This window comes from Schistocerca serialis, chromosome 10, assembly GCF_023864345.2.
Source record: "Schistocerca serialis cubense isolate TAMUIC-IGC-003099 chromosome 10, iqSchSeri2.2, whole genome shotgun sequence".
Classification (NCBI taxonomy): domain Eukaryota; kingdom Metazoa; phylum Arthropoda; class Insecta; order Orthoptera; family Acrididae; genus Schistocerca; species Schistocerca serialis.
Genome location: NC_064647.1, coordinates 212,167,302 through 212,190,653, shown reverse-complemented (window position 1 = coordinate 212,190,653; position 23,352 = coordinate 212,167,302). Strand labels below are relative to the sequence as shown.

Here is a 23,352-nt window from a genome sequence, read left to right as displayed (position 1 = left end):
AGGTGTAAGTCAACTACCCCGGCCAGCAAGATCTCCGGATCTGTCCCCCATTAAGCATGTTTGGGACTGGATGAAGCGTCGTCTCACGCGGTCTGCACGTCCAGCACGAACGCTGGTCCAACTGAGGCGCCAGGTGGAAATGGCATGGCAAGCCGTTCCACAGGACTACATCCAGCATCTCTACGATCGTCTCCATGGGAGAATAGCAGCCTGCATTGCTGCGAAAGGTGGATATACACTGTACTAGTGCCGACATTGTGCATGCTCTGTTGCCTGTGTCTATGTGCCTGTGGTTCTGTCAGTGTGATCATGTGATGTATCTGACCCCAGGAATGTGTCAATAAAGTTTCCCCTTCCTGGGACAATGAATTCAAGGTGTTCTTATTTCAATTTCCAGGAGTGTATTTACTATTTGCACGATATATGAGAGAAAATTGTTAAAGAATGTGCTTCGATAAGTGCCGAAGTGATCAGGAACGCCACTCAATCCATGATAAGAAGATGGCAGCACTGCATTGATACCAACGGCTATCGCTTAGAACACCTTCTGTAAATGGACGTTCATGCCACCTTTTTGATCTTCGCTGATTCGTTGATCTTCAAAGACCTTACTGTTACACATCATTGGATTCGTTTCGACAGCCGCTATCAGAAAATAAGTACCAAACTATAGCATTCCATTTCAAACAAAAAAAAGAAAACACGGTTGACCTTAATATTTCTGACGCGACCCCACCTACCAACAAAAATCAATGTCGTATTATGGCCCCCGTTGTCCCATGCAACATTTGTCCCACAAACTTTTCAGCTACTATCATACTTTCGGAGTTATTCTAGGTTTCGATAGTTAGTGACTCACCCTGTATACTGTGGCAAGTGTTCCTGTCTATTCATTTCCGCAGTTCTCCAAAGGCTGACGTGCCAATCCAGACAGAAAGGTTATGTCAACTGGCCTAAATCTGTCTGATACAAACAACTTACAATTGTACGAGAGGCGTATATTCACTTCAAGGATGTCGCGGTATTCGATTTTGTGAGGCAAATGCCTTTTTTTGGGGCTACCTACATTCCATATTGAGAAAGTAAATCCTTGACCGATGGAAGCATTGTTGCCAATTATCAGAAACAATTTGCACGAGGTTGACGCCAGTGCTGCCATAGTTGCTTACAACTGCGGCAGCGCTGAGGCACTGGCGTAGCAACGTAAACTAAATCGAATTCCTTGAATGGTTGTCGAAGATGCGCAAAGTATATGCACAAAGCGCACTTAAGCTCTAAGGTATTTCCTCTCACTCTACCTGTAGTAACTTTCCCATTATATAATTAGTGACAGGTAGAAATTTAATGTGACCAAGTACATCGTAGAAATACGAATTATGATATCACTGCAATGGAAGGAAATGGCAATCCAGGGAATGCTGACTAATTCTCACTAAGTTCATTGCTTGTTTGCAAACGTTCATGGTCTGTTTATAAATTATAGTATTTGTTGACCATCTTCACGATGTGGACAGTCTCGTTGATGGCAGACTTCGTATGAAGACTCAGAATGCTGGATGTCTTATTATGGTTATTATTTCTGGACATGCTGGACGTATTCCTCAATTGATTTTAATTTTCATCGCCATATTGATGTAATTGTTTCTATTCTATGGGCTTAAATCATTAAAGTAAATGTCACAGAAGTTTATCTATCAGTAAATATTGGACGGCACAGAAACTTAAGTTAATGGGCTAAGAGTTATTTTTATCTCCACCCATTAAAATATACTATAGGTCACTGAGCGCTATCTTCAGAACATCCAGCTGGATTCTTATAGTTCACGATTATTTCTGAGATTGGAGTGTTGGCATACAGCTCTCTTGAGAGCAACATATATGTTTATCGTTTGGCCCAATATTGTTTCTTAGCAAGCTATACAAAGAGTCCATGGTTTGTCAAATACTGCAAGAACGCTGAAAAACCAACCAAATTCTTTTTCCAAGTGTACGTCTTTCCCCTCCTTTGTTCTGCTGAATCTATGAGGTGGGTGCATGTTCATTTATACTTTCAGGAAAGGTCAAAGTTTTCTGCGTGACACCAGTAAGATACTAAACAGTAACACTGTGAACGCTAAGAAGCAACAATCTGTCTTTGAATAAAATATATCATTACAATATTTCAAGCATAATCTGGAACCAATTGAGTACAAATGTATTTTTCCATTACAGGTTTTGTGCCTTGTGGAGATAGCAACATTACCGTACATTTCGCTCACCATTGATACTGATATGAACAGGCTGAAGCCAGGTAAGAGTCTACACTCAACGTATTTCTTTGCTGTAAAAAGCCAGTTTCATTCCAAAACTAATGAAAAACTAGTCAAAGTGTACTTTATCTGTATACTTCATCATATTCATGAAAAATTAAATCGAAGTACAAATTTTTCGTTCCAACACTTTTTAAAAGTTTACATTTGTGCAGTTTCAACTGGCTTATCAGGTGAGGCTATGGAGGGCGCTGATTACGACTTCAGCGTTACGATTGAGTACCCTGTAAGCTTTAGCAATGATCGTTATTAGGAAGACCCTGAGCCTGCGTAGTGAGAACACGTTTGGTGCCACCGTTGCTAATGCTATCCACACTGCACGCAACAGTCTTCCAAGCTCTATCCACGACTGGCGCAAAAAGTTTTTCTTCTTCTTTCCTTTGTTTCACGTCATATATGATGAGTTGCCCTTTGATAGATTATGAGCTCTTCTTCAATTTCAAGCTTTCTTTTCAACCATTTTCCCTTAATTTTCGCCGGCCGGAGTGGCCGAGCGGTTCTAGGCGCTACAGTCCGGAACCGCGCGACCGCTACGGTCGCAGGTTCGAGTCCTGCCTCGGGCATGGATGTGTGTGATGTCCTTAGGTTAGTTAGGTTTAAGTAGTTCTAAGTTATAGGGGACTGAAAACCTCAGCAGTTAAGGCCCATAGTGCTCAGAGCCATTTGAACCTTAATTTTCTTATCATAACTTTCTTTCCTTTCTTCATCCTTTTGTCGAAGTTCTTGTCTCTTTGTTGTTTTTTTTTTCTCTTCTAGAATGCTTTTAATTGGCCAGCTTCATACTGTTTCAGACTGTTGCAGAATGATTTGGATTTTTTCAACCCTGCTCTACGCCCAGGGATGAATGTAATGAAACTGAGAGATATTTTCTTTTTTGTTGTCATTAGCCTTAGTAGGAACACCTGAACAAACGGGTTTTGTTTTTTTGGATTCTGATAGCTTCGAATGTTCAACAGTTGCTTTCGAATTGAGATTTTTTCTCTATGTTTAATCTTCATCTTAGAAACAGTTCTAGTGCCAATTAATCTACGCGATGAAACTGGATGAGAGATGGACTCATTAAATCCGTCAGCTGAAAGCGTTTTCACGTTTTTACCATGTTTCCTTGAAAGTGGTACGTTTTCAATATCGCTGTTGGAATAAGAATCGTCAAGTATGGTTTTTTTTTTCAAAGTGCACAGGGACACCAAGCAAGTCATCATCTTCTATAGAGTTATACTGCAGAGTTATATTCAGTCTTTAGAGGACACAAAATAACTCTTGTTCATGACTGGAATAGAGTGACAGAGAGACGAAAAATTTTCCCTGCAATATTTCACAGCCAAAAAGACTTATATAAGTAGTGTGATTATCTAGAAGTAACAACAGGTTCCAGTTTCATCCGCTTCCTGGAAAATACTATAGCTGGCGGTGTATAAATACCTGAAACACACAAATAAACAATAATACTACATTTTGACCTTCTTCTGCTGAACGGACCTCTTTGTTACTCTCTGGCGAAATTACTTTAGTTTTTTTCTGAGGCACTGTTGATAGCCCCAATTCATCGCTATTGAAGATCGTATGAGGGGGAAATTTCTTTCATATTTTCAGTCATAAAAATTCTTTCAACATGTATTTTACACACATCAAAAAGGGTTTTGCATCACCTCGGTTGCGAGAGTTCCAGAACCTGTACAGAAAATGGGAATAGAGATCAAAATAAACATCATTTCCGTCCTTTTTATTGCACATGAAAATCACGCATTGCATGTTGTACCACCATACAGCGAGATCTTCAGAGGTGGCGATCGAGATTTCTCTACACACCTCCCCATACCTCTTATACCCAGTAGCACGTCCTCTTGCATTGATGCATGCCTGTATTCGCCTTGGCATACTATCCACAAGTTCATCATCAAGGCACTGTTGGTTCAGATTGTCCCACTCGTCAATGGCGATTCGGCGTACCGTAGATCCCTCAGAGTGGTTGGTGGGTCACGTCGTCCATTAACAGCCCTTTTCAATCTGTACCAGGCATGTTCGACAGGGTTCATGTCTGGAGAACATGCTGTCCACTCTAGTCGAGCGATGTCGTTGTCCTGAAGGAAGTCATTTACAAGATGTGCACAATGGGGGAGCGAATCGTCGTCCATGAAGAGGAATGCCTCGCCAATATGCTGCCGATATGGTTGCACTATCGGTCGGAGGATGGCATTCACGTATCGTACAGCCGTTACGGCGCCTTCCATGACCACCAGCGGCGAACGTCGGCCCCACATAATGCCACCCAAAAACAGCAGCAAACTCCACCTTGCTGCACTCGCTGTACAGTGTGTCTAAGGCGTTCAGTCTGACCGGGTTGCCTCCAAACACGTCTCCGACGATTGTCTGGTTGAAGGCATATGCGACACTCATCGGTGAAGAGAACGTGATGCCAATCCTGAGCGGTCCATTAGATATGTTGTTGGTCCCATCTCTACCGCGCTGCATGGTGTCATGGTTGCAAAGACAGACCTCGCCTTGTACTTCGGGAGTGAAGTTGCGCATCATGCATGCAGCCTATTGCGCACAGTTTGAGTCGTAATACGACGTCCTGTAGCTGCACAAAAAGCATTATTCAATATGGTGGCGTTGTTGTCAGGGTTCCTCCGAGCCATAATCCATAGGTAGCGGTCATCCACTGCCGTTGGGCGGCCTGAGCGAGGCATGTCATCGACAGTTCCTGTCTCTCTGTATCTTCTCCATGTCCGAACAACATCGCTTTGGTTCACTCCGAGACGCCTGGACACTTCCCTTGTTGAGAGCCCTTCCTGGCACGAAGTAACAATTCGGACGCGATCGAATCGCGTTATTGACCGTCTAGGCATGGTTGAACTACAGACAACACGAACCGTGTACCTCCTAACTGGCGGAATGACTGGAACTGATCGGCTGTCGGACCCCCTCCGTCTAATAAGCGCTGCTCATGCATGGTTGCTTACTTCTTTGGGGAGGTTTAGTGGCATTTCTGGACAGTTGTGAAGGGACTTTGTCTGTGATACAATATCCACAGTCAACGTCTGTCTTCAGGAGTTCTTGGAACCGGGGTGATGCAAAACTTTGTTTGATGTGTGTATTTGAAGGCGATTGCCCTCCTCCTACTACAGTTTCCTGGCTCTCTGACGGACAGCCTGTATCTTTTCAAAGAACCTTTGACCCGAATCTTTTCCAGCCATTTCCTTTCCGTTCTTACACCCTTTACATCAGCAAATTGACAGGCAGTTTGCACGATTTGTTTCCTAGTCGAATTATGACACCTACAACCTAATCTCTGCATTAACTTGCGAGGTATTTTTCACCATCCCGTTAGAAACCTGCACAGAAAAGTAGAAACGACCGTGAAAAAAAACCAGCAATGTACTAAAACTCTTATAAAATAATACATCGATAATCTCATCAGGGGTGAAAAATTATTTTCGTATAAATTACATCTACAATTTCAATTCTTACGTTTTAAGGCTATTTTGCTCCTTGCCTCTTGCTTACATCATATGCAATTCTAAAATGTATGTCATTTAGTATTTCTTCGGTAGAAATTAACTTTCTATCAATTTTTCTGGTGCGCGTTCCGATGATTATACCTGTGATATTAAAAATTGAAATTATACCTAAGCTAAGAGTTGTCAGCACAGTAAAAACGAACAATGCATACACGAAGGAAGACTGCGCACTCCAAAATTTGTGCAGTCCTACCTCACATCTGAGAGTGCGTCTTGGCCACCATCGATATAAAAAACATACCCCCAACTCCCACATTCCTCCAAAAGCCTTGTCTTGCAGTATATTACATTATTCAGTAGTTAAGTGTCTGCTGTTCGTGGTGGTAAAATCGGTAATTACACTGAACGAATGTGGTTGCTGTATCACGCTACTAAGCTGACTGACAATGTTGTACAGAATAACACATTTCTTACCTCCTAAACGTAGACGTATGGCCAAAGTGAGTCGATGGACTGTCAGATTTGTCATGAGCGGGCTGCTAGCGTAAGATGACTGATCACGTTAGCCAATTTAAAACTGTAGTGATTGGCATCATTACCTGACCTTTCTCTTATCACCATAGACAACACTAATAGGCCTATACAAACAGATATCGACAAGAAATTTAGTAATATGGTTGATACACTCAAAAATGATTTTGCACTAAAGGGAAATGACGGTGCATTCATGAACACACCCAAGTTTCAAGGTGAGGATTGCAGAGTTTGCTATTTGCCTAACTTAATTCCTGTGTACATTCTCTCTCCCTTTAAAACGCTAACAGCTTCCTCTATTCCTTGATCGTAATTTCAGTTTAAAACATTTCACTCTTTACTTTCCGTCATTAAGGCATAATATCTAATCCCAAGTCAGATGAAATGCATGATAAAATTTTCGAGATCGTACGAGCTAAAAACAGTTCTTAATACATTTGTGGGCAAAATGCATGACTACAGACGCAGTTCCGTTCCATGTTTTAATGGAATTGAATATCGAGACAGTTAGAATTCTAAAGTTAGCCGTGATAAAATACACGGAGCGAAAGGTGATCTACAACTTGTGCACAAGCGAGACTGCCGTTAAAATAGTTGAAGAACTTGAAACGAAGGAAATAGTTGAGAACCAAGTGAGACAAGGTATTGACATAGCCCGTATTTTATTCGATCTGTACATAGCGCAAGCGATGAAGGAAACCATTGATAAATTTGAAAAATACGTTAAAGTTCAGGGAGAAGAAATAAAAAATTTTAGGTTTCTAACGACATTGTAATTCTGTCAAAGTCATCAGAGAGGTTGGAAGATCACTTGAATACAATGGACAGTGTATTGAAACACACTACGATATGGACATCAATGAAAGACGAACAAGGAAATGGAATGTAGGAGAATTAAATCATACGATGCTGTGAGAATTAGAAAGTAGTTTGGGCAGCACGACAACTGATGATGTAAAATGCGGAAGTGATATTTCGAAAATATTTTCTGAAAAAATTTAAATATTTTAACATCGAATGGAAATTTAGCTGTTAGGCAGACATTTTTGGAAATATTTGTCTGGAATAGAAATGGAATTTGGGTAGTAAGCAACACGGATGGGAAGAGGAAATGTGGTGCTGCAGAAGAATGCAGAAGATGAGATGGTAAAAACTAATGTAGCAATACTGACATACTGCGAATTTCTTGACATCAGCTGTATCAAGTATAAGTCAATTTACCAAAAGGAACTTATGAAAATTTGTGCCGGATCTGGAGTAGAACCGAGATTTCCCGCTTATCGCGAACAGTCGCCTTTACAACATCGCCGGCCACAGTGGCCGAGCGGTTCTAGGCGCTTCAGTCTGGAACCGCGCTACCGCTACGGTCGCAGGTTCGAACCCTGCCTCGGGTATGGATGTGTGTGATGTCCTTAGGTTAGTTAGGTTTAAGTAGTTCTAACTTCTAGGGGACTTATGACCTCAGATGTTAAGTCCCATAGTGCTCAAAGTCATTTTTGAACTTAACAACATCGACTATCTCTGCACCGACCCAAACCTCTATGTATCAATAGAGCAGTCAGGTAATGCTGTGAGAATTCAATGAGGAAATATGCAGAAAGTAGTTTCAGCAGCACAGTAACTGATGATGCGTTATATGGACTGTGTTAAGAAAGACTAATGTGATAACTAAGCGTATATATGTTCTACATTTGTACGGTTCATACACACTGAAGAACCAAAAAAACTGGTACACCTGCCTAATATCGTGTAGGGCGCCCGGAAGCACGCAAAAGTGCCGCAGCACGACGTGACATGGACTCGACTAATGTCTGAAGTAGTGCTGGAGGGAACTGACACCATGAATCCTGCAGGGCTGTCCATAAATCCGTAAGAATACAACGGGGTGGAACTCTCTTCTGAACAGCACGTTGTGAAACATCCCAGATATGCTCAATAATATTCATGTCTGGGGAGTTTTCTGGCCAGTGGAAGTGTCTAAATTCAGAAGAGAGTTCCTGGAGCCTCTCTGTAGTAATTCTGGACGTGTGGGTGTCGCATTGTCCTGCTGGAATCGCCCAAGTCGGTCGGAATGCACAATGTACATGAATGGATGCAGCTGATCAGACAGGATATTGACGTACGTGTCACCTGTCACAGTGGTACCTAGACGTATCAGAAGTCCCATATCACTCCAACTGCACGCGCCCCACACAATTACAGAGCCTCCACCGGCTTGAACAGTCCCCTGCTGACAGCAGGGTTCATGGATTCGTGAGGTTGTCTTCATACCAGCACATGTGTATCCGCTCGATACCATTTGAAACGAGACTCTTCCCACCAGGCAACATGTCTGCAGTCATCAACAGTCCAGTGTGTGTTGACGGGTCCAGGCGAGGCGTAAAGCTTTTTGTCGTGCAGTGATCAACAGTACACGAGTGGGCCTTTAGCTCCGAAAGCCCATATCGAAGATGTTTCGTTGAATGGTTCGCACGTTGATACTCGTTGACGCCCAGCGTTGAAATCTCCAGCAATTTGCGGAAGGGTAGCACTTGTGTTGCGTTGAACGATTCTCTTCGGGCGTTCTTACAGGATCTTTTTCCAGCCATAGCGATGTCCGAGATTTGATTTTTTACCAGATTCCTGATATTCACGGCACACTAGTGAAATGGTCGTGCGGGAAAATCCCCACTTCATCGCTTCCTCGGAGGTGCTGTATCCCATTGCCTCGTGTGCCGACCAAAACACCACGTTCAATCTCACTTGAATCTTGATAACCTACCATTGTAGCAGCATTAACCGAGCTAAAAACTGCGCCAGAGACTTGTTGTTTATGTAAAAGTTGCCGGCCGCAGTGCCGTTTTCTGCCTGTTTACATATCTCTGTATTTGAATACGCAAGCCTATACCAGTTTCTTTGGCGCTTTAAAAAAATGGTTCAAATGGTTCTGAGCACTATGGGGCTTAACATCTGTGGTCATCAGTTCCCTAGAACTTAGAACTACTTAAACCTAACTAACCTAAGTACATCACACACATCCATGCCCGAGGCAGAATTCGAACCTGCGACCGTAGCAGTCGCGCGGTTCCGGACTGCGCGCCTAGAACCGCTAGACCACCGCGGCCGGCCTTTAATGTATGACGGAAATGAGTAGATAATTCATATTTTTTCTCCTTGAAGATGATTGCATCAATCAAAGCCCGTAGAGAATCAATATAAAATTGTGCAGTTCATACCACAAAACTGATTTTTCCAATAAATGGCTCTGAGCACTATGAGACTTAACATCTGTGGTCATCAGTCCCCTAGAAGTTAGAACTACTTAAACCTAACTAACCTAAGGACATCACACACATCCATGCCCGAGGCAGGATTCGAACCTGCGACCGTAGCGGTAGCGCGGTCTAGACTGTAGCGCCTAGAACCGCTCGGCCACCCTGGCCGGCTTTGATTTTTCCATTTTCAGTGTGTCACACTGCGTATATCCTTATATAGTAGTCCACTAAATTCATCATGTAATGCACGCAACATTATTTGGCTTCCAGCAACAGGTGGAATGAGACAACACAGAATCGAGACTAATGTTATTATCATCGCACGACCGCCTTGGCTTGTAATAGCTGCACGCATGTCTGAAGCAACAGACACTGTTAACAATCCACAGCTGTACGATATACATATGTATGTTTGGATCGGTCCGGATAGCCGATAGTGGTTTAGGTGACCTCTCGTGATAAGTATGAAATCCGGGTTCGTGTCCAACTCCGACGTATCCGTTCATATGTCACTACTGGGCAGTAAATCTACAGCTGTCACTACATCTACAGCTAACACAGCTGTTGTCAGGAAATTAATTTCGGACAAAAAGGGAGTCTAATCAAGGGAAACAAGAGAGGTCTGTGACACAATCTGATTAGCAGAAGGGGGAGGATCATGGAACACACCCTCAGGCGTCTAAAGGGAGGCAATTTGAAAATGGAGGGCAGTGGTGGGGTAAGAACGGGAGGGGCCTGTATGGCCACATGGTACCGCTCCACTGGTCGACAGTGGATCCATCGTCCTGCTGCGTCAATAAACTCACCATCCGAATATTTCTTTCAGTATAGTGAATTCTTCACCGGGCCAAATGCATGGAAGTGAGGTGCAAGAGCCAGGATGTAGGGTGGATCAGGAAGAATAGCTCAATGGAGTTTTGCGGGCTTCTCTAGAGAGCGCAGACTTGAGTGAGGCCTTGCGTTTTCAGGGAATAGGAGAAGTTTGCTGTTTATTTTTTTTTCAGTTTCCTGAGGGCTGCATAATACATTTCAGAGTTGACCGCTCCACTATGATGGAGGACTTCAAACAAAATAAGTCATGACTTTACCGGCTGAAAGTGTGGCTTTTATTAGGTCTACATCTTTGCTTCCGCCGTTTTGCAATAGACGGCAGTAGCGGCAAGTGGAGTTCAGGTGGTTGGTCATAGGTGTAATACAATAAGCTTCGGCATCTGTAAACATAATGCCATAAATATTTTAGTCGATTTCTGATTGCATCATAAGGTTATTCTCTATTACGTACGTTAACTTAAGCACCCATTTCTCGCCATTTGCGGGAAGTATTACTTTTCTGCTTTAACATGAAGAAATCTGCGTATGTGGCTCTTAAAATGCTGATTAAGACCAATAGTGAGGGAACTACACTACTGGCCATTATAACTGCTACACAAAGAAAAAATGCAGATGATAAAGGGGTATTCACTGTACAAATAAATTATACTATAAATGACTTGTGATTACATTCTCACGCAATTTGGGTGCATAGATCATGAGAAATCAGTGCCCAGAACAACCACCTCTGGCCGTAATAACGGCTTTGATACGCCTGGGCACTGAGTCAAACAGAGCTTGGATAGCGTGTGCATGAATAGCTGCACATGCAGCTTCAACACAATACCACAGTTCATCAAGAGTAGTGACTGGTGTATTGTGACGATCCAGTTGCTCGGCCACCATTCACCAGACGTTTTCAATTGGTGAGAGATCTGGAGAATGTGCTGGCCAGGGCAGCAGTTGAACATTTTCTGTATCCAGAAAGGCTCATACAGGACCGGCAGCACGCGGTAGTGCATTATCCTGCTGAAATGTAGGGTTTCGCAGGGATCGAATGAAGGGTAGAGGGACGGGTCGTAACACATCTGAAATATAACGTCCACTGTTCAAAGTGCCGTCAATGCGAACAAGAGGTGACCGAGACGTGTAACCAATGGCACCCCATACCATCACGCCGGGTTATATGCCAGTACGGCGATGACGAATACACGCTTCCGATGTGCGTTCACCGCGATGTCACCAAACACGGATGCGACCATCATGATACTGTGAACAGACCCTGGGCTCATCCGAAAAAATGACGTTTTGCCATTCGTACACCCAGGTTCATCGTTGAGTACACCGTCGCAGGCGCTCCTGTCTGTGATGCAGCCTCAAGGGTAACCGCAGCCATGGTCTCCGAACTGATAGCCCATGCTGCTGCAAACGTCGTCGAACTGTTCGTGCAGATGGTTGTTGTCTTGCAAACGTCTCAGTGATCGAGACGTGGCTGCACGATCCGTTACAGCCATGCGGATAAGATGCCTGTCATCTCGACTGCTAGTGATACGAGGCCGTTGGGATCCAGCACGGCTTTCCGTATTACCCTCCTGAACCCACCGATTTCATATTCTGCTAACAGTCATTGGATTTCGCCCAACGCGAACAGCAATGTCGCGATACGGTAAACCGCAATCGCGATAGGCTACAATCCGACTTTTATCAAAGTCGGAAACGTGATGATACGCATTTGTCCTCCTTACACGAGGCATCGCAACAGCGTTTCACCAGGCAACACCGGTCAACTGCTGTTTTTGTATGAAAAATCGGTTGGAAACTTTCCTCATGTCAGCACGTTGTAGGTGTCGCCACCGGCGCCAACCTTGTGTGAATGCTCTGAAAAGCTAATCATTTGCATGTGACAGCATCTTCTCCCTGTCGGTTAAATTTCGCGTCTGTAGCACGTCATCTTCGTGGTGTAGTAATTTTAATGGCCAGTAGTGTATTAGTGGAAGAACGTGCATAGAATGTTTTCAACGCCTTAAGAACGCTGATTTTGATGTCGAAGACCGGCATCGCGGTGGAGGACAGAACGTTTTCGTAGCTACTGAAACAGACGGATACAGTCACAGGACATCATTATCGAAAGCAACTGATGCGTCCGAGTCCAGCACTGAATCACAAACGGCCACAATACAGCGATAGACACGTAAAGGTAATTTTGCAGCAGATCGGTGCTCGACCACATGGCGCAAAACCCGTCGAAATATACATGTAAAGGTTGAAATGAGGTGTCCTATCCCTCCCGCCGACTCTCCATACGCTGCTCTGTCTGACTGCCACCTTTTTCGATAGTGACATACAGTCTGGCTGACCAGCGCTTCCGCTCATATGAACAAGTGCAAAATTGAATCGATCCATGGACCCCCACAAAAGACGCCCAGTTCTTCCGCCACGGGATTCGTATGCTATCCGAAAGATGGAAGAATGTAGTGGCCAGCGATGGGAAATACTATGAATCATAATTTGTTTGTAAGTTTTTCACAATAAAGCTCCGAACTTCGAGAAGAAACGGCGGAAGCAAAGTTGTAGACCTAGTAACTTTTTCTTCGGAGGAAGGGAGGAGTAGCGCTACTCCATGAGTTGTCGTTTCGCTCCCGGTTAGAAGTGACGAAGCCATCTTTCGTCGCCTGTGACTATATTCGACAAAAAATTGTTTACGATCAGCCTCGTAACGCATAAGTAGTCCCGCACAGATGGTTCTCCGTTGCTCTTTCTGTCTTGCGTTAGGCGCCGAGGAACCCACACCTTTGAGTACCCCAGTGTGTCAGCATTGTCAACAGAGACGTCCAGATGTGCAGCGATGTGTCTGATGGTGATCCGTCAATCACCTACAACAAGAAAGTCCTCTCGTTGCCCAACGATTCGCCGTGATTATGTTCACTGCCAAGTCTTCATAAACATTCCGCAACTGAGAAGCCATTTTCAAAGTTATGTATAGCGCCGCCACTTATCGGAGCTCTAAATGAAACTATAGGGACTCACTCCAACAGCAAATTCCGATTTTTTTTTTCAACCGAATCTGCCCGACAGAAAAATGTTGCATTACTTATTGACACTCCTCGTCAATGGAGGTTCAAATGGAAGTAGTTTACAGCAGTTACGCAGAGATGAAGAGACTTAGACAGGACAGAGTAGAGTTGAGCGTACTTGGACTGTAAACGTTATTTGATTAGACTGCTCTTCTTTATCTTGCGCTCTTGTCCAGCATCGGTGCAGGTTCGGCATGGCTGTTAACGGATATGGCGTGGTTAATTCAACGGGTGGATGGATGCCCTGCGTGTCACCATCCTCTGTTACCTCCGCGGCGCAATATGCGTATCCCAACTGTCTGCAGCTAGTGTTATTGGTGTGAAAGTGTTGGCAATTTACGAAATCTGCACGCCTCCGCGGCCGTTATCATTGAACTAAAAATCCTCTGTGTTGTTAGGCTGCGTCATATTTCTTCGCACAATCGACGTTTCGACATCTGTGCTGGGATAATCTTCAGAATCTTCTGGTGTCCACTGTAGATCCAGCTCTCATCTGCAGTGGACACCAGAAGATCCTGAAGATGATCGCAGCAGAGGTGTCGAAACTTCGATTGTTTGAAGAAATGTGACGCTTCCTAACACTCCAGAATCGCGTAACGAAGGTTGGACATCGGTACCAGCCCACTACCCACCACCTAAAAACCACGTCCATGCCAGTCAGTACACCGAACCTTATTGTTAATACACCAGGTGGATTCTATCTGGATTCTATTCCGGAAGGGCCCTTTAACACGCACGTCTCTCTAGACAGGCACGATCTGTGATGGATTAAGTAACATCATGAATGTCCATGTAGCGTGGTCGTTTTTTTCATCATCAAACTTACCTAAATAATCGGTTAATAAGTTTCCTTCCTATCCATTCATTTCCTTTCTTCTGTCAGGCAAATTAACCTCTATTGTAAAGGTTAATTATAAAGAAGTTCTCTCACCGTGGAACTACACTGAAGCGCCAAAGTAAAAATTTGTACATTTATGGTAAGATCTTATGGGACCAAACTGCATAGGTCATCGGCCCCTATGTGTACACACTACTTAATGTCACTTAAACTAATCTGTGCAATGGACAACACACACACCCATGCCCGAAGGAGGACTCGAACCTCCGGCGGGGAAAGCCGCTTCCCGGCGCGGAGAAGCGCCAAAGTAACTGGTATAGGCATGCGTATTCAAATACAGATATACGACGGTTGTCCAGAAAGTAAGTGACGATCGGTAGCGAAATGGAACCCGATCGTGTCGCGTTTTCAGTTTTGACTGAACAGTGAGCACGTAAAGAGGCATAGGGAATGCTCTTGCAGCGTTTCCGATGAAAAGTGTTTGATCACCCACAGTACAGTCCGTAACAGGCTCCCGCTGAGTCTCATCTCTATTCACATGAACATCTGGTTATGAAGACAAAATTTTTCCACAGACAACGAGCTGCAGACCAGTGCAGATAACTGGCCGAAAGCATAGGCGGCTGCTTTTTATGACGAGGATATTGGAAAGTTGATACAACACTACGACAACTCTCAAAATTGGAGCGGCGGCTATGTAAAAATGCAGGTGGAAGGTATACCTAACTGTTGCAAATAAAACGTTTCTGATTTTCACTGTGGTTTCCATTTCGCGACCTATCGGAACTTACTTTCTCGACAACTCTAGTATGTAAACAGACAGAATACGGCACTGCGGTCGGCCTGCTGCAGTGGCAGGTTATCAAGATTGAAGTGGGCTTGAAAGAGGTGTTAAAAAGTCGGCGTACGAGCTATGAGACACAGCATCTCCGGGCTAGCGATGAAGCGCAGATTTTCGCGTACGACCATTTCACGAGTGTACCGTGAATATTAGGAATCCGGTAAAATATCAAATCTGCAACATCGCTGCGGCCGGAAAAAGATCCAGCAAGAACGGGACCAACGTCGACTGAAGAGAATCGTTCAACGTGACAGAAGTGCAACCCTTCCGCAAACTGCTGCAGATTTCAGTGCCGGGCCAACAAGAAGTGACAGCGTGCGAACCACTCGATATGGGCATTTTGAGCCGAAGGTCCACTCGTGTACCCTTGATGACTGCACAATACAAATCTTGACGCCTCGCCTGGGCACGTAAACACCGACATTGGACTGTTGATAGTTGGAAACATGTTGTTTGGTCAGACGAGTCTCGTGTCAAATTGTATCTAGCGGATGGACGTGTACGGCTATGGAGACAACCTCAAGAATCCATGGACACTGCATGGCAGCAAGTGACTGTTCAAGCTGGTGGAGAATCTGTAATGGTGAGGGGCTTGTCCAGTAGGAATGATATGGTATCCCTAATACGTCTAGATACGTCTCTGACAGGTGACACGTACGTAAGCATCCTGTCTCATCATCTCATCCATTCATGGCCATTGTGCATTCCGATGGACTTGGGCGATTCCAGCAGGACAATGCGACACCCGACAGGTCCAGAATTGCTACAGAGGGGCTTCAGGGACACTCTTCTGAGATTGAACACTTCCGCTGACCACCAAACTGGGACGCCTTGCAACGTGCTGTTCAGAAGAGATCTCCACCCCCTTGTACTCTTATGAATATATGGACGGCCATGCAGGAATCATGGTGTCAATTTCCTCCAGCACTACTTCAGACATTAGTCGAGCCCATGCCACATCGTGTTGCGGCATTTCTGCGTGCTCGCTGGAGCCCTACACGAAATTAGGCAGGTGTACCTGTTTCTTCGGTTCTCCAGAGTATAATTTATTATCATGGGCGCAACTCAGATCGAGTTATGAGCTCATATGTGTTAACGAACTTATTTAGTACCTTCAATTGAAGTAGCAATCCCACTGCTTAGTATACATTATAAATGTAGATCCATGACTGTGTTTATAGAATGCAGGGACAATACAGTGATTTATCTGCATTGTGATTTTTTCTTGCCTTAGTTATGAGAAAGACAACTAATACTTTTTCATGTTTCTGTTTCAGTTATTTTGACACAAATCGTTATAGGCTTCGCGCTGTCCATTATCCGTATTGTCTGTAGCATACTTCTCCTCACTGGAGCCATTCAGGTGAAGTGTCTTATTACATAAGTACACTGTATTCAACGGAAACTGAAAAAAATCCTTTTAGAAACTGTTTGTTCCTTTCCTGGTGTTGGTAATGAAATGCTGAGACCGTATTGCTTCTGTATTATTATTGTTACTGTCATATTTTGGTTAGAAGCACGTGGTAACCGTTCTATTTAAAATATTCTTTTTTTTAGTAAATGTCATGGGAGTTAGTTTTCAGGATGACAAAAACAGAGTGCTCCCAACATATCTTAAATTAAAGACACAGATCTGTATCCAGTAACGTCAACTTCGTCTTTTACATTCCAGAAGAAGGCTGGCATGCTTCTTCCATGGATGGCTGTGGAAGCCGTCGTGGATGTAGGAACGGCTGTAGTAGGCATTATCTTATGCATTGCTCATTTCCCACATCCCCACACGGCTTTCATCGGCTCTATTGAGTATGCCTTTACCGTCATCTATGTGTGTAAGTATACTACTATTATACGGTCTGGTGCAAAAGTCACTGCACTTACTCATTTGCTGTTTCACTGTCGCCTACGGTACTTGAAATATCTTAATGAGCTATTTTCACAATTTATGAAAAACTAATTCAATTTTTTTATTGAAACACATTTAATTTCCTAATTCTAAAAATGATTTTTGTGGAACTGTGCCCTTACTTCATTCAGCCTTATTATTTATGTATCCGTTGTATTATAGGTCACTGTCTTACATGTGCCTCACAGAAACATTGCATTTGGACTATCCTCTAGTAATAGTTATTTTCTTAGTCTTAGTAATATCTGCCCATGTCTCTCTCTCTCTCTCTCTCTCTCTCTCTCTCTCTCTCTCTCTCACTCACTCACACACACTCTTTCTCTGTTAAGTTTTCATAAATTTTGCTCGCTTATGGGAACAGTTTGTCACCTCTGTACACAATCAAACAGAGTTACCTCATCTGTGAAAGAGTAATATGCAGATTCTATTGCAAAGTTTCTTATCTGTTACAGTTAGCCACCTATAACTGTAACAGTGAAGTACTGGTCCACAATCTGGCGATCGAGAGACCTAGCGATGGCAGTGAAGAGTTGCCACAAAAGGTGCAATTCACCTTGAAGTTAGAAGCTAAGATTTCAAATAACGTACTGTAAAAAGATAACTGTATAAAGTGTAGAAATTAATCTGGGACGTGTCATCCTGTTGCTTTTATCTGTATGAACGAAATACTATCTCGAAGAAGGGGCAGGTTCCGCTTACAATAAAATCAGTGTTTCCACAGCATCCCTGTCTGATGTGGGTTAAGCGACCCTCTGCTAAATCAACAGTCACTGAATGAAATAGAACGTTGAATTTTGTGTCGTGAATACTCTGAACTGTTAATGTGGTTTAAAGCTCATATCGGTGGCAATTCCGTGCTTGACTAAGATAAATTGTCATTATTAGTGAACAAAGAATCTTCCCATCTCCTTAGATTATTCTTATACCAAATATTCCGAGCCCCGTCCACTTCCATGTATCTATCCAAAAAATATGAACGTATACGGAACGTATGTATGCCCTGAAAAGAATATAAGAATGGAATTAAGGAATGTGCGAAAAAATAAGCCTTAATGCAACATCCGTTTCGTCGCCTTCCCCTATAAGCTAGCTTAAAGACGTTATCTGTTACGCGAAATATTCCCGTCTTGTTCAATGACCATATTCAATAATGCAAATTCATTTCATGATTGATGCAAGATAGGAAAAGAATGTGGCATAAATGGAAGTGCATGACAATCACCAAAGTACATGAATTGATGTGTAGTCTATTTAAATGCAACACCAATACAGGAATCATAAGTTTATTTAAGACTGCGCTTTTTTATTTGGTGTCCCTGATCACCAGTAGTACAGATAAAAATGATTAAACAACCATCTCTCACAGACGTAGAGAAAAATTCAATCAAGCGTAATTAATAAAATGATACATTATAAAGAAAATGTTTTAAACAAATGAAAAAAGAAGTACAAACCATATTTCACAATATGGTATTAAAACTGGCTCTTTCAAACGCCAGTGGACGTAGTGCACGTGCTGTTAAGATGCTAGTAGATAGAAAGGTTTTGGCATAAAGTGCTGTAATAACAACGTCCAGCAAGAAGTGGTGCAGGAAGCCCTTACTGTTGATGAATTAAAGAGATTTTGAAGCTGCAGAAGGAGAAATACCCATTACTGCTTACTAGTGGATGATGGTGATGATAAAACTGACGCTGTTCCTTATTAGCACATAAACACGTCCATTCAGGAGAATCACTTTTTATAAAGATATATTTCCACAAACAGTAGTTCAAATTCGTATTTACTTACATAACTAAAAATAATAGAGGCAATGGCATGTTAACTGAGTGTAACCGGCATTACCTCTTCACTGTATGGATCAGCATCAACAAAAATCAACGAATCCTGAACTGAATCTCTACATTGAAGATTAAATCTTTCTTGAGAGACAGTCACAGAGATGACAATAATTTATAAGTATTAACTTCACTGCTAAGATTTTGATAGTATGTGGAGCTGTCCACATCAGTGTGTGCAGAAACACGCCGAATATAAATGAGACAATACAACAATGCTACCCATTATTCTCCTACTTTCTTAGTTTTATATACGTTGATCTGTCGCCATCTATAGGTGAAAACTATCAACATTTTCAGCATGTGAAACAAAGGCTCTTGTTGTCACTTCGCGTTCCACTCTTTTGCAATAGTATGTTGCAAGTCGTCGTGGTCTCCTGACCTTCGTTGCTTACATATTCCGCCCTCACAATCATATTCCGCACATCAGGATGCTTCATTTGAACCCAAACTCGATAAGATAAAGTCAATGTTGTATGAATTCATGTAAACGAAATGCAAATAACAAGTAAGCGCACCGTGGTTGAAATACTCGAGGCTGGCATACACACACACATTCAAGACACTACGGTCGCAGGGGCTTGCTTTTAGTTTGGGAGATGCAAACCGCACGCCAGGGGGCCGGTCCCTTCAGAGGACGACTCAGCCTATATATGTCGGCCGGTGACCACCCTTAGAGCAGACAGCGTTGGCCTGAGTGAAAAGGGGGAACGATCCCGTGTTCGGTTTAAAAGCAAATTCTGCTACATTGTGTGGGAGCGCCCAGTTTACGCATTCTTTACAACATAGCACACAGTTTCAGAGATTTTCACAGGGAGACAGCAAACGACAAAAGCCGATACTACAGGTTTCCGGATTGGTTGCCTTAAACGAAACGTCATTCTCCCATTTTAGAAGAGCGATGATGATTGGAAGACGATATTTCTGACACCTTGAGCTGAAGGAGTAATGGAAGAGACCAAAAGATATACCCCTTCACGTCTGGCATGGAGAGGGGCCGTTCCATTGTCGCACTTGGAGCGAGAACACGTAACGAGAGCATGCGCGCTCGTACATGTACTCAAAGAGCAAGGAACAAGTCTCTCCTCAGTACTTCACTGGGAGAGCACCTCTGTAGAGAGCAAATCGAAGTGCGACTCTATATAGTGTACTTGCAATTAAGCGTTGTTCACTGTGTTGGCCGACACACTTATTGTGCGGTGTGAACAGACAGAGTTATAGTTAAACGCCTGCTAGCGAATTTTTCAGTGGCATTGTGGTGGACTGGTTATCTGACTGGTGTACTACGCCAATAGTTAGACTAGGGGCGTATAGGAGTCCTTGACTTCATCAAGGCGTAGGGAGAGTTTGATTGGCGAAGGTCAATCCAGATAGAACGAGAGTTTTCTTATTTGTCAGCAGCGAGTGGCACAGACAGCTGTCATCGCAGCTTATGGTATTGTGTGCTACAGCCATTGGGAGCCCCATATTTCCTCCACATCAGTACACTTCACTGCGTTTCACTCGCGACAGCCTTGACCGTACCTAGCAACATTCTAACGGATAATTATTCAAGTTGAGTAGGCAAGGTTCTCAGCCATTCTGACAAGTTAATAACAATCTTAAACTTTGTATAGAAATTTCATTAGTGAATCCTATCCTTGAGAGGTAAGTTCACATTCCGAAAAGAACCAGGATATAACTTGTTCGATTCATAACTAAAAGTGCCATTGTGCTTCCTCAGAATTTTTGCAAAACAAATAATAATTTTCGTTAGTTTCATGTTTTTCTTACACTAACTAGCACTACTCCAGTACCCAAGTATCCCACTAGTTATGCAAGAAATTTTGTGAATTTTTGTGTCATTTTCTTACAATGGACGACTCCAGAAGATATTTATTGCTGAAAGTTTTTCAGGCATTTCTCTTTAGAACGTTAGGAGAGTCTGTCTGACTTCTGTAGTAGTGTGGGGGTGGAAATTGCATCTTGCAGGAGCCACAGGGTAAAGGGTACATCTCAGATTAATCCGTTGCGCAGAATAACAGAATAGCAGTCCCACACTCAGAATGTTAAACTATCCAGCACATTCAGGTGAGCATTCTTCCCCATGAACAACTGGTGTGAAGACTGTCTATCAAAACTGCATGGCCCAGTTCAGTTAAGAACATTGGACACAATTTCACTCCTTATTGGAGTATACACGCCAGTGAATACTTGTGACAGACTAAAACTTTGTATAAGATTGGGATTCTAGCAGGTGTCATTCTTAAGAACATTGCACTATCTAAAGTACTACTCAACAATAGCTCACAGACTGACTCCAACATTTCAGGTGCCCCACCATTCCTTAACAAGACAAAAGGGCGCACTTATGTTTTTAAAAAGATACCAATAGGTACAGCACAAAATTTGGAATCTCCATAAATTTACAAATAAAGTCTAATTTATTAGTCATATCATCTAGCAATATAAACTGAAATTTTGAATCTGGATCTCTAAATCCCTGAATTAACCAATTAGTGCTGTAAATAAACCTCCATACATACTACACACTGTAACTGAAAAACTGGAATATGTGTGTGACACTTAATGAGCTGTCAGTGGAAGATAAGCAGCAATTGTTTACTATACATGAGGAACCAGTAGCTTTTCTAAAAGCAGCAGCTTTGCTTATGATTTACTAGGTTAAATTTAGTTGGTAAAAAACGTGAGTAGCGTTAAGTATTGTAACAAAAGTTTCTGTTAATACAGCATACAGGTTAAATTGCCACAGTTTGTTTGCCTTTTATTAACGTATCCCTGAAGGTACTCTTTTGTGATGGCGTCTCCGAAACATAGTCATTCTGTAGAAAAAGACAATTTACTTCAGTCTAAACAAAACCTTTTACTTTCTCTAATCCAGCCCCTGTGATTTATTTCTCAGTAATACCTCAATGTATTTGCTTTGCTTAACATTTGCCTCTACCCTCTGTGTATTTCTCACTTTCATGTTCCAGTGTTGGGTGGGTACGTCCTCATAGTTGTCTACAGCTACTACCAGACTCTACGTACCAACTCAGGTTCTGTCAGGCTGTTAGAGGACAGCGAGACTGCAGAGATGTGAAGGAAGGTGACTAGTGTTGACAGCTTAATTCTCCATTACTTATGTGAAATGTGCCACTGATGGAATTACTGCTGGCTCTGATTCTTACTTGTGCATACATCTGTCAATGTGGAAGGAACCAAAGGTATCAGTTTTCTCTTCTGTTTTTGCCTGCGCATCTACCATCCAGGCATAACGTTTATAATGAATAGTGTCTATATTTCAGAAGCCATATATCTCTGACGCAACTTGCCCTTCCCATTTTCACAAACAGATAATTCCGTAACTGATTCCAGATAGCACAGAAGTGTTCAGGTATTAATTTTGCACTTTTTCATAGAAATTCGTGTATACCATCCTCAACTGTTGCTTCTGGGAAAGGGTAATTCACTATGTGCTTTTCAATGAACTCAGACAAACGTTAATTTCTGCCACTGCAGTTCTATTTTTGTAAGTGACTAATGAACATGTGCTTTGTAGGACAAAATGTGAGATGTTCCAGCTGTCTAATGTTTCTGACTGAAGATTAATATGTGAATGTATTTTTATTGAAATTAATAAATGCCAAGTTTCTATTCAAGCTTTGCCAATTTACTTTTGCAACTAGATCCATTTCATGAAAATATTGCAGACAGTTCAGCAGTGTTCTGTTGGACAGTGTGTAACAGAAGGAACTTGCCAATAATTATAATGATCGAAAACGTGAGCACATTTATTCTTAATTTGGCGGGATGGCGCCTGAATAATTAGTTTTTTTTTTTGTAGTATTGCTGAATTAAGAAATTTCTGTATATAATCCATCAATAACTCAAAACTGTAAATTATGAAATATCACTAGTTAGGGCTTTAAATGGCCTATCTGAAGAGTTGCTAGTGTCAATTGCATCATTGTGTCGTACAAGCAATAGTTGTACTGAAATATCTGCTCTGTCTGGTCTTAAAGCGTACTCTTCGCTTTGGCAGTTTTATTAAATAGCGTTAAGTGACTCAGTTAATTCACACTTCATTTGCATCGGAAGAAATTACTGGGTTGATCAACAATCGTCTGTTGTTTTTGGTTCTAAATTATCTAAGCTTATTATTTATTTATTATTTATTATTAAATAGCGTTAAGTGACTCAGTTAATTCACACTTCATTTGCATCGGAAGAAATTACTGTGTTGATCAACAATCATCTGTTGTTTTTGGTTCTAAATTATCTAAGCTCACTCTGACTTTCAATGATGAACCATAAAATCTTTGAAAAATGGAGTACACCAACGGTAAAGTCATACAATGTACAGATAAAACAAATAAGTCAAAGTTATTTTGGTTTCAAAAGATTTCCCAGTTTTGAAACTCATAAAAGTAAAATAACGCAAATACGTGTGTTCATTCATTGGTGCCACAGTGTGATACTTGGAGGCAGCTCTTCTCTAAAGCAAAACATA

General features: G+C 42.4%; 1 protein-coding gene across 1 annotated transcript in view; it reads left to right on the top strand.

Annotated features, from left to right (window-relative positions):
- Positions 1-22,450, top strand: part of LOC126425053 (uncharacterized) — a 34,234-nt gene extending 11,784 nt beyond the window's left edge. The window contains exons 3-6 of the mRNA XM_050087963.1: positions 2,212-2,290; positions 16,399-16,484; positions 16,794-16,950; positions 21,836-22,450. Coding sequence (XP_049943920.1) covers positions 2,212-2,290; positions 16,399-16,484; positions 16,794-16,950; positions 21,836-21,942 — 429 coding nt within the window. The 3' untranslated portion in view covers positions 21,943-22,450. The remainder of the gene's footprint in view (positions 1-2,211; positions 2,291-16,398; positions 16,485-16,793; positions 16,951-21,835) is intronic.
- Positions 22,451-23,352: the final 902 nt, after the last annotated feature.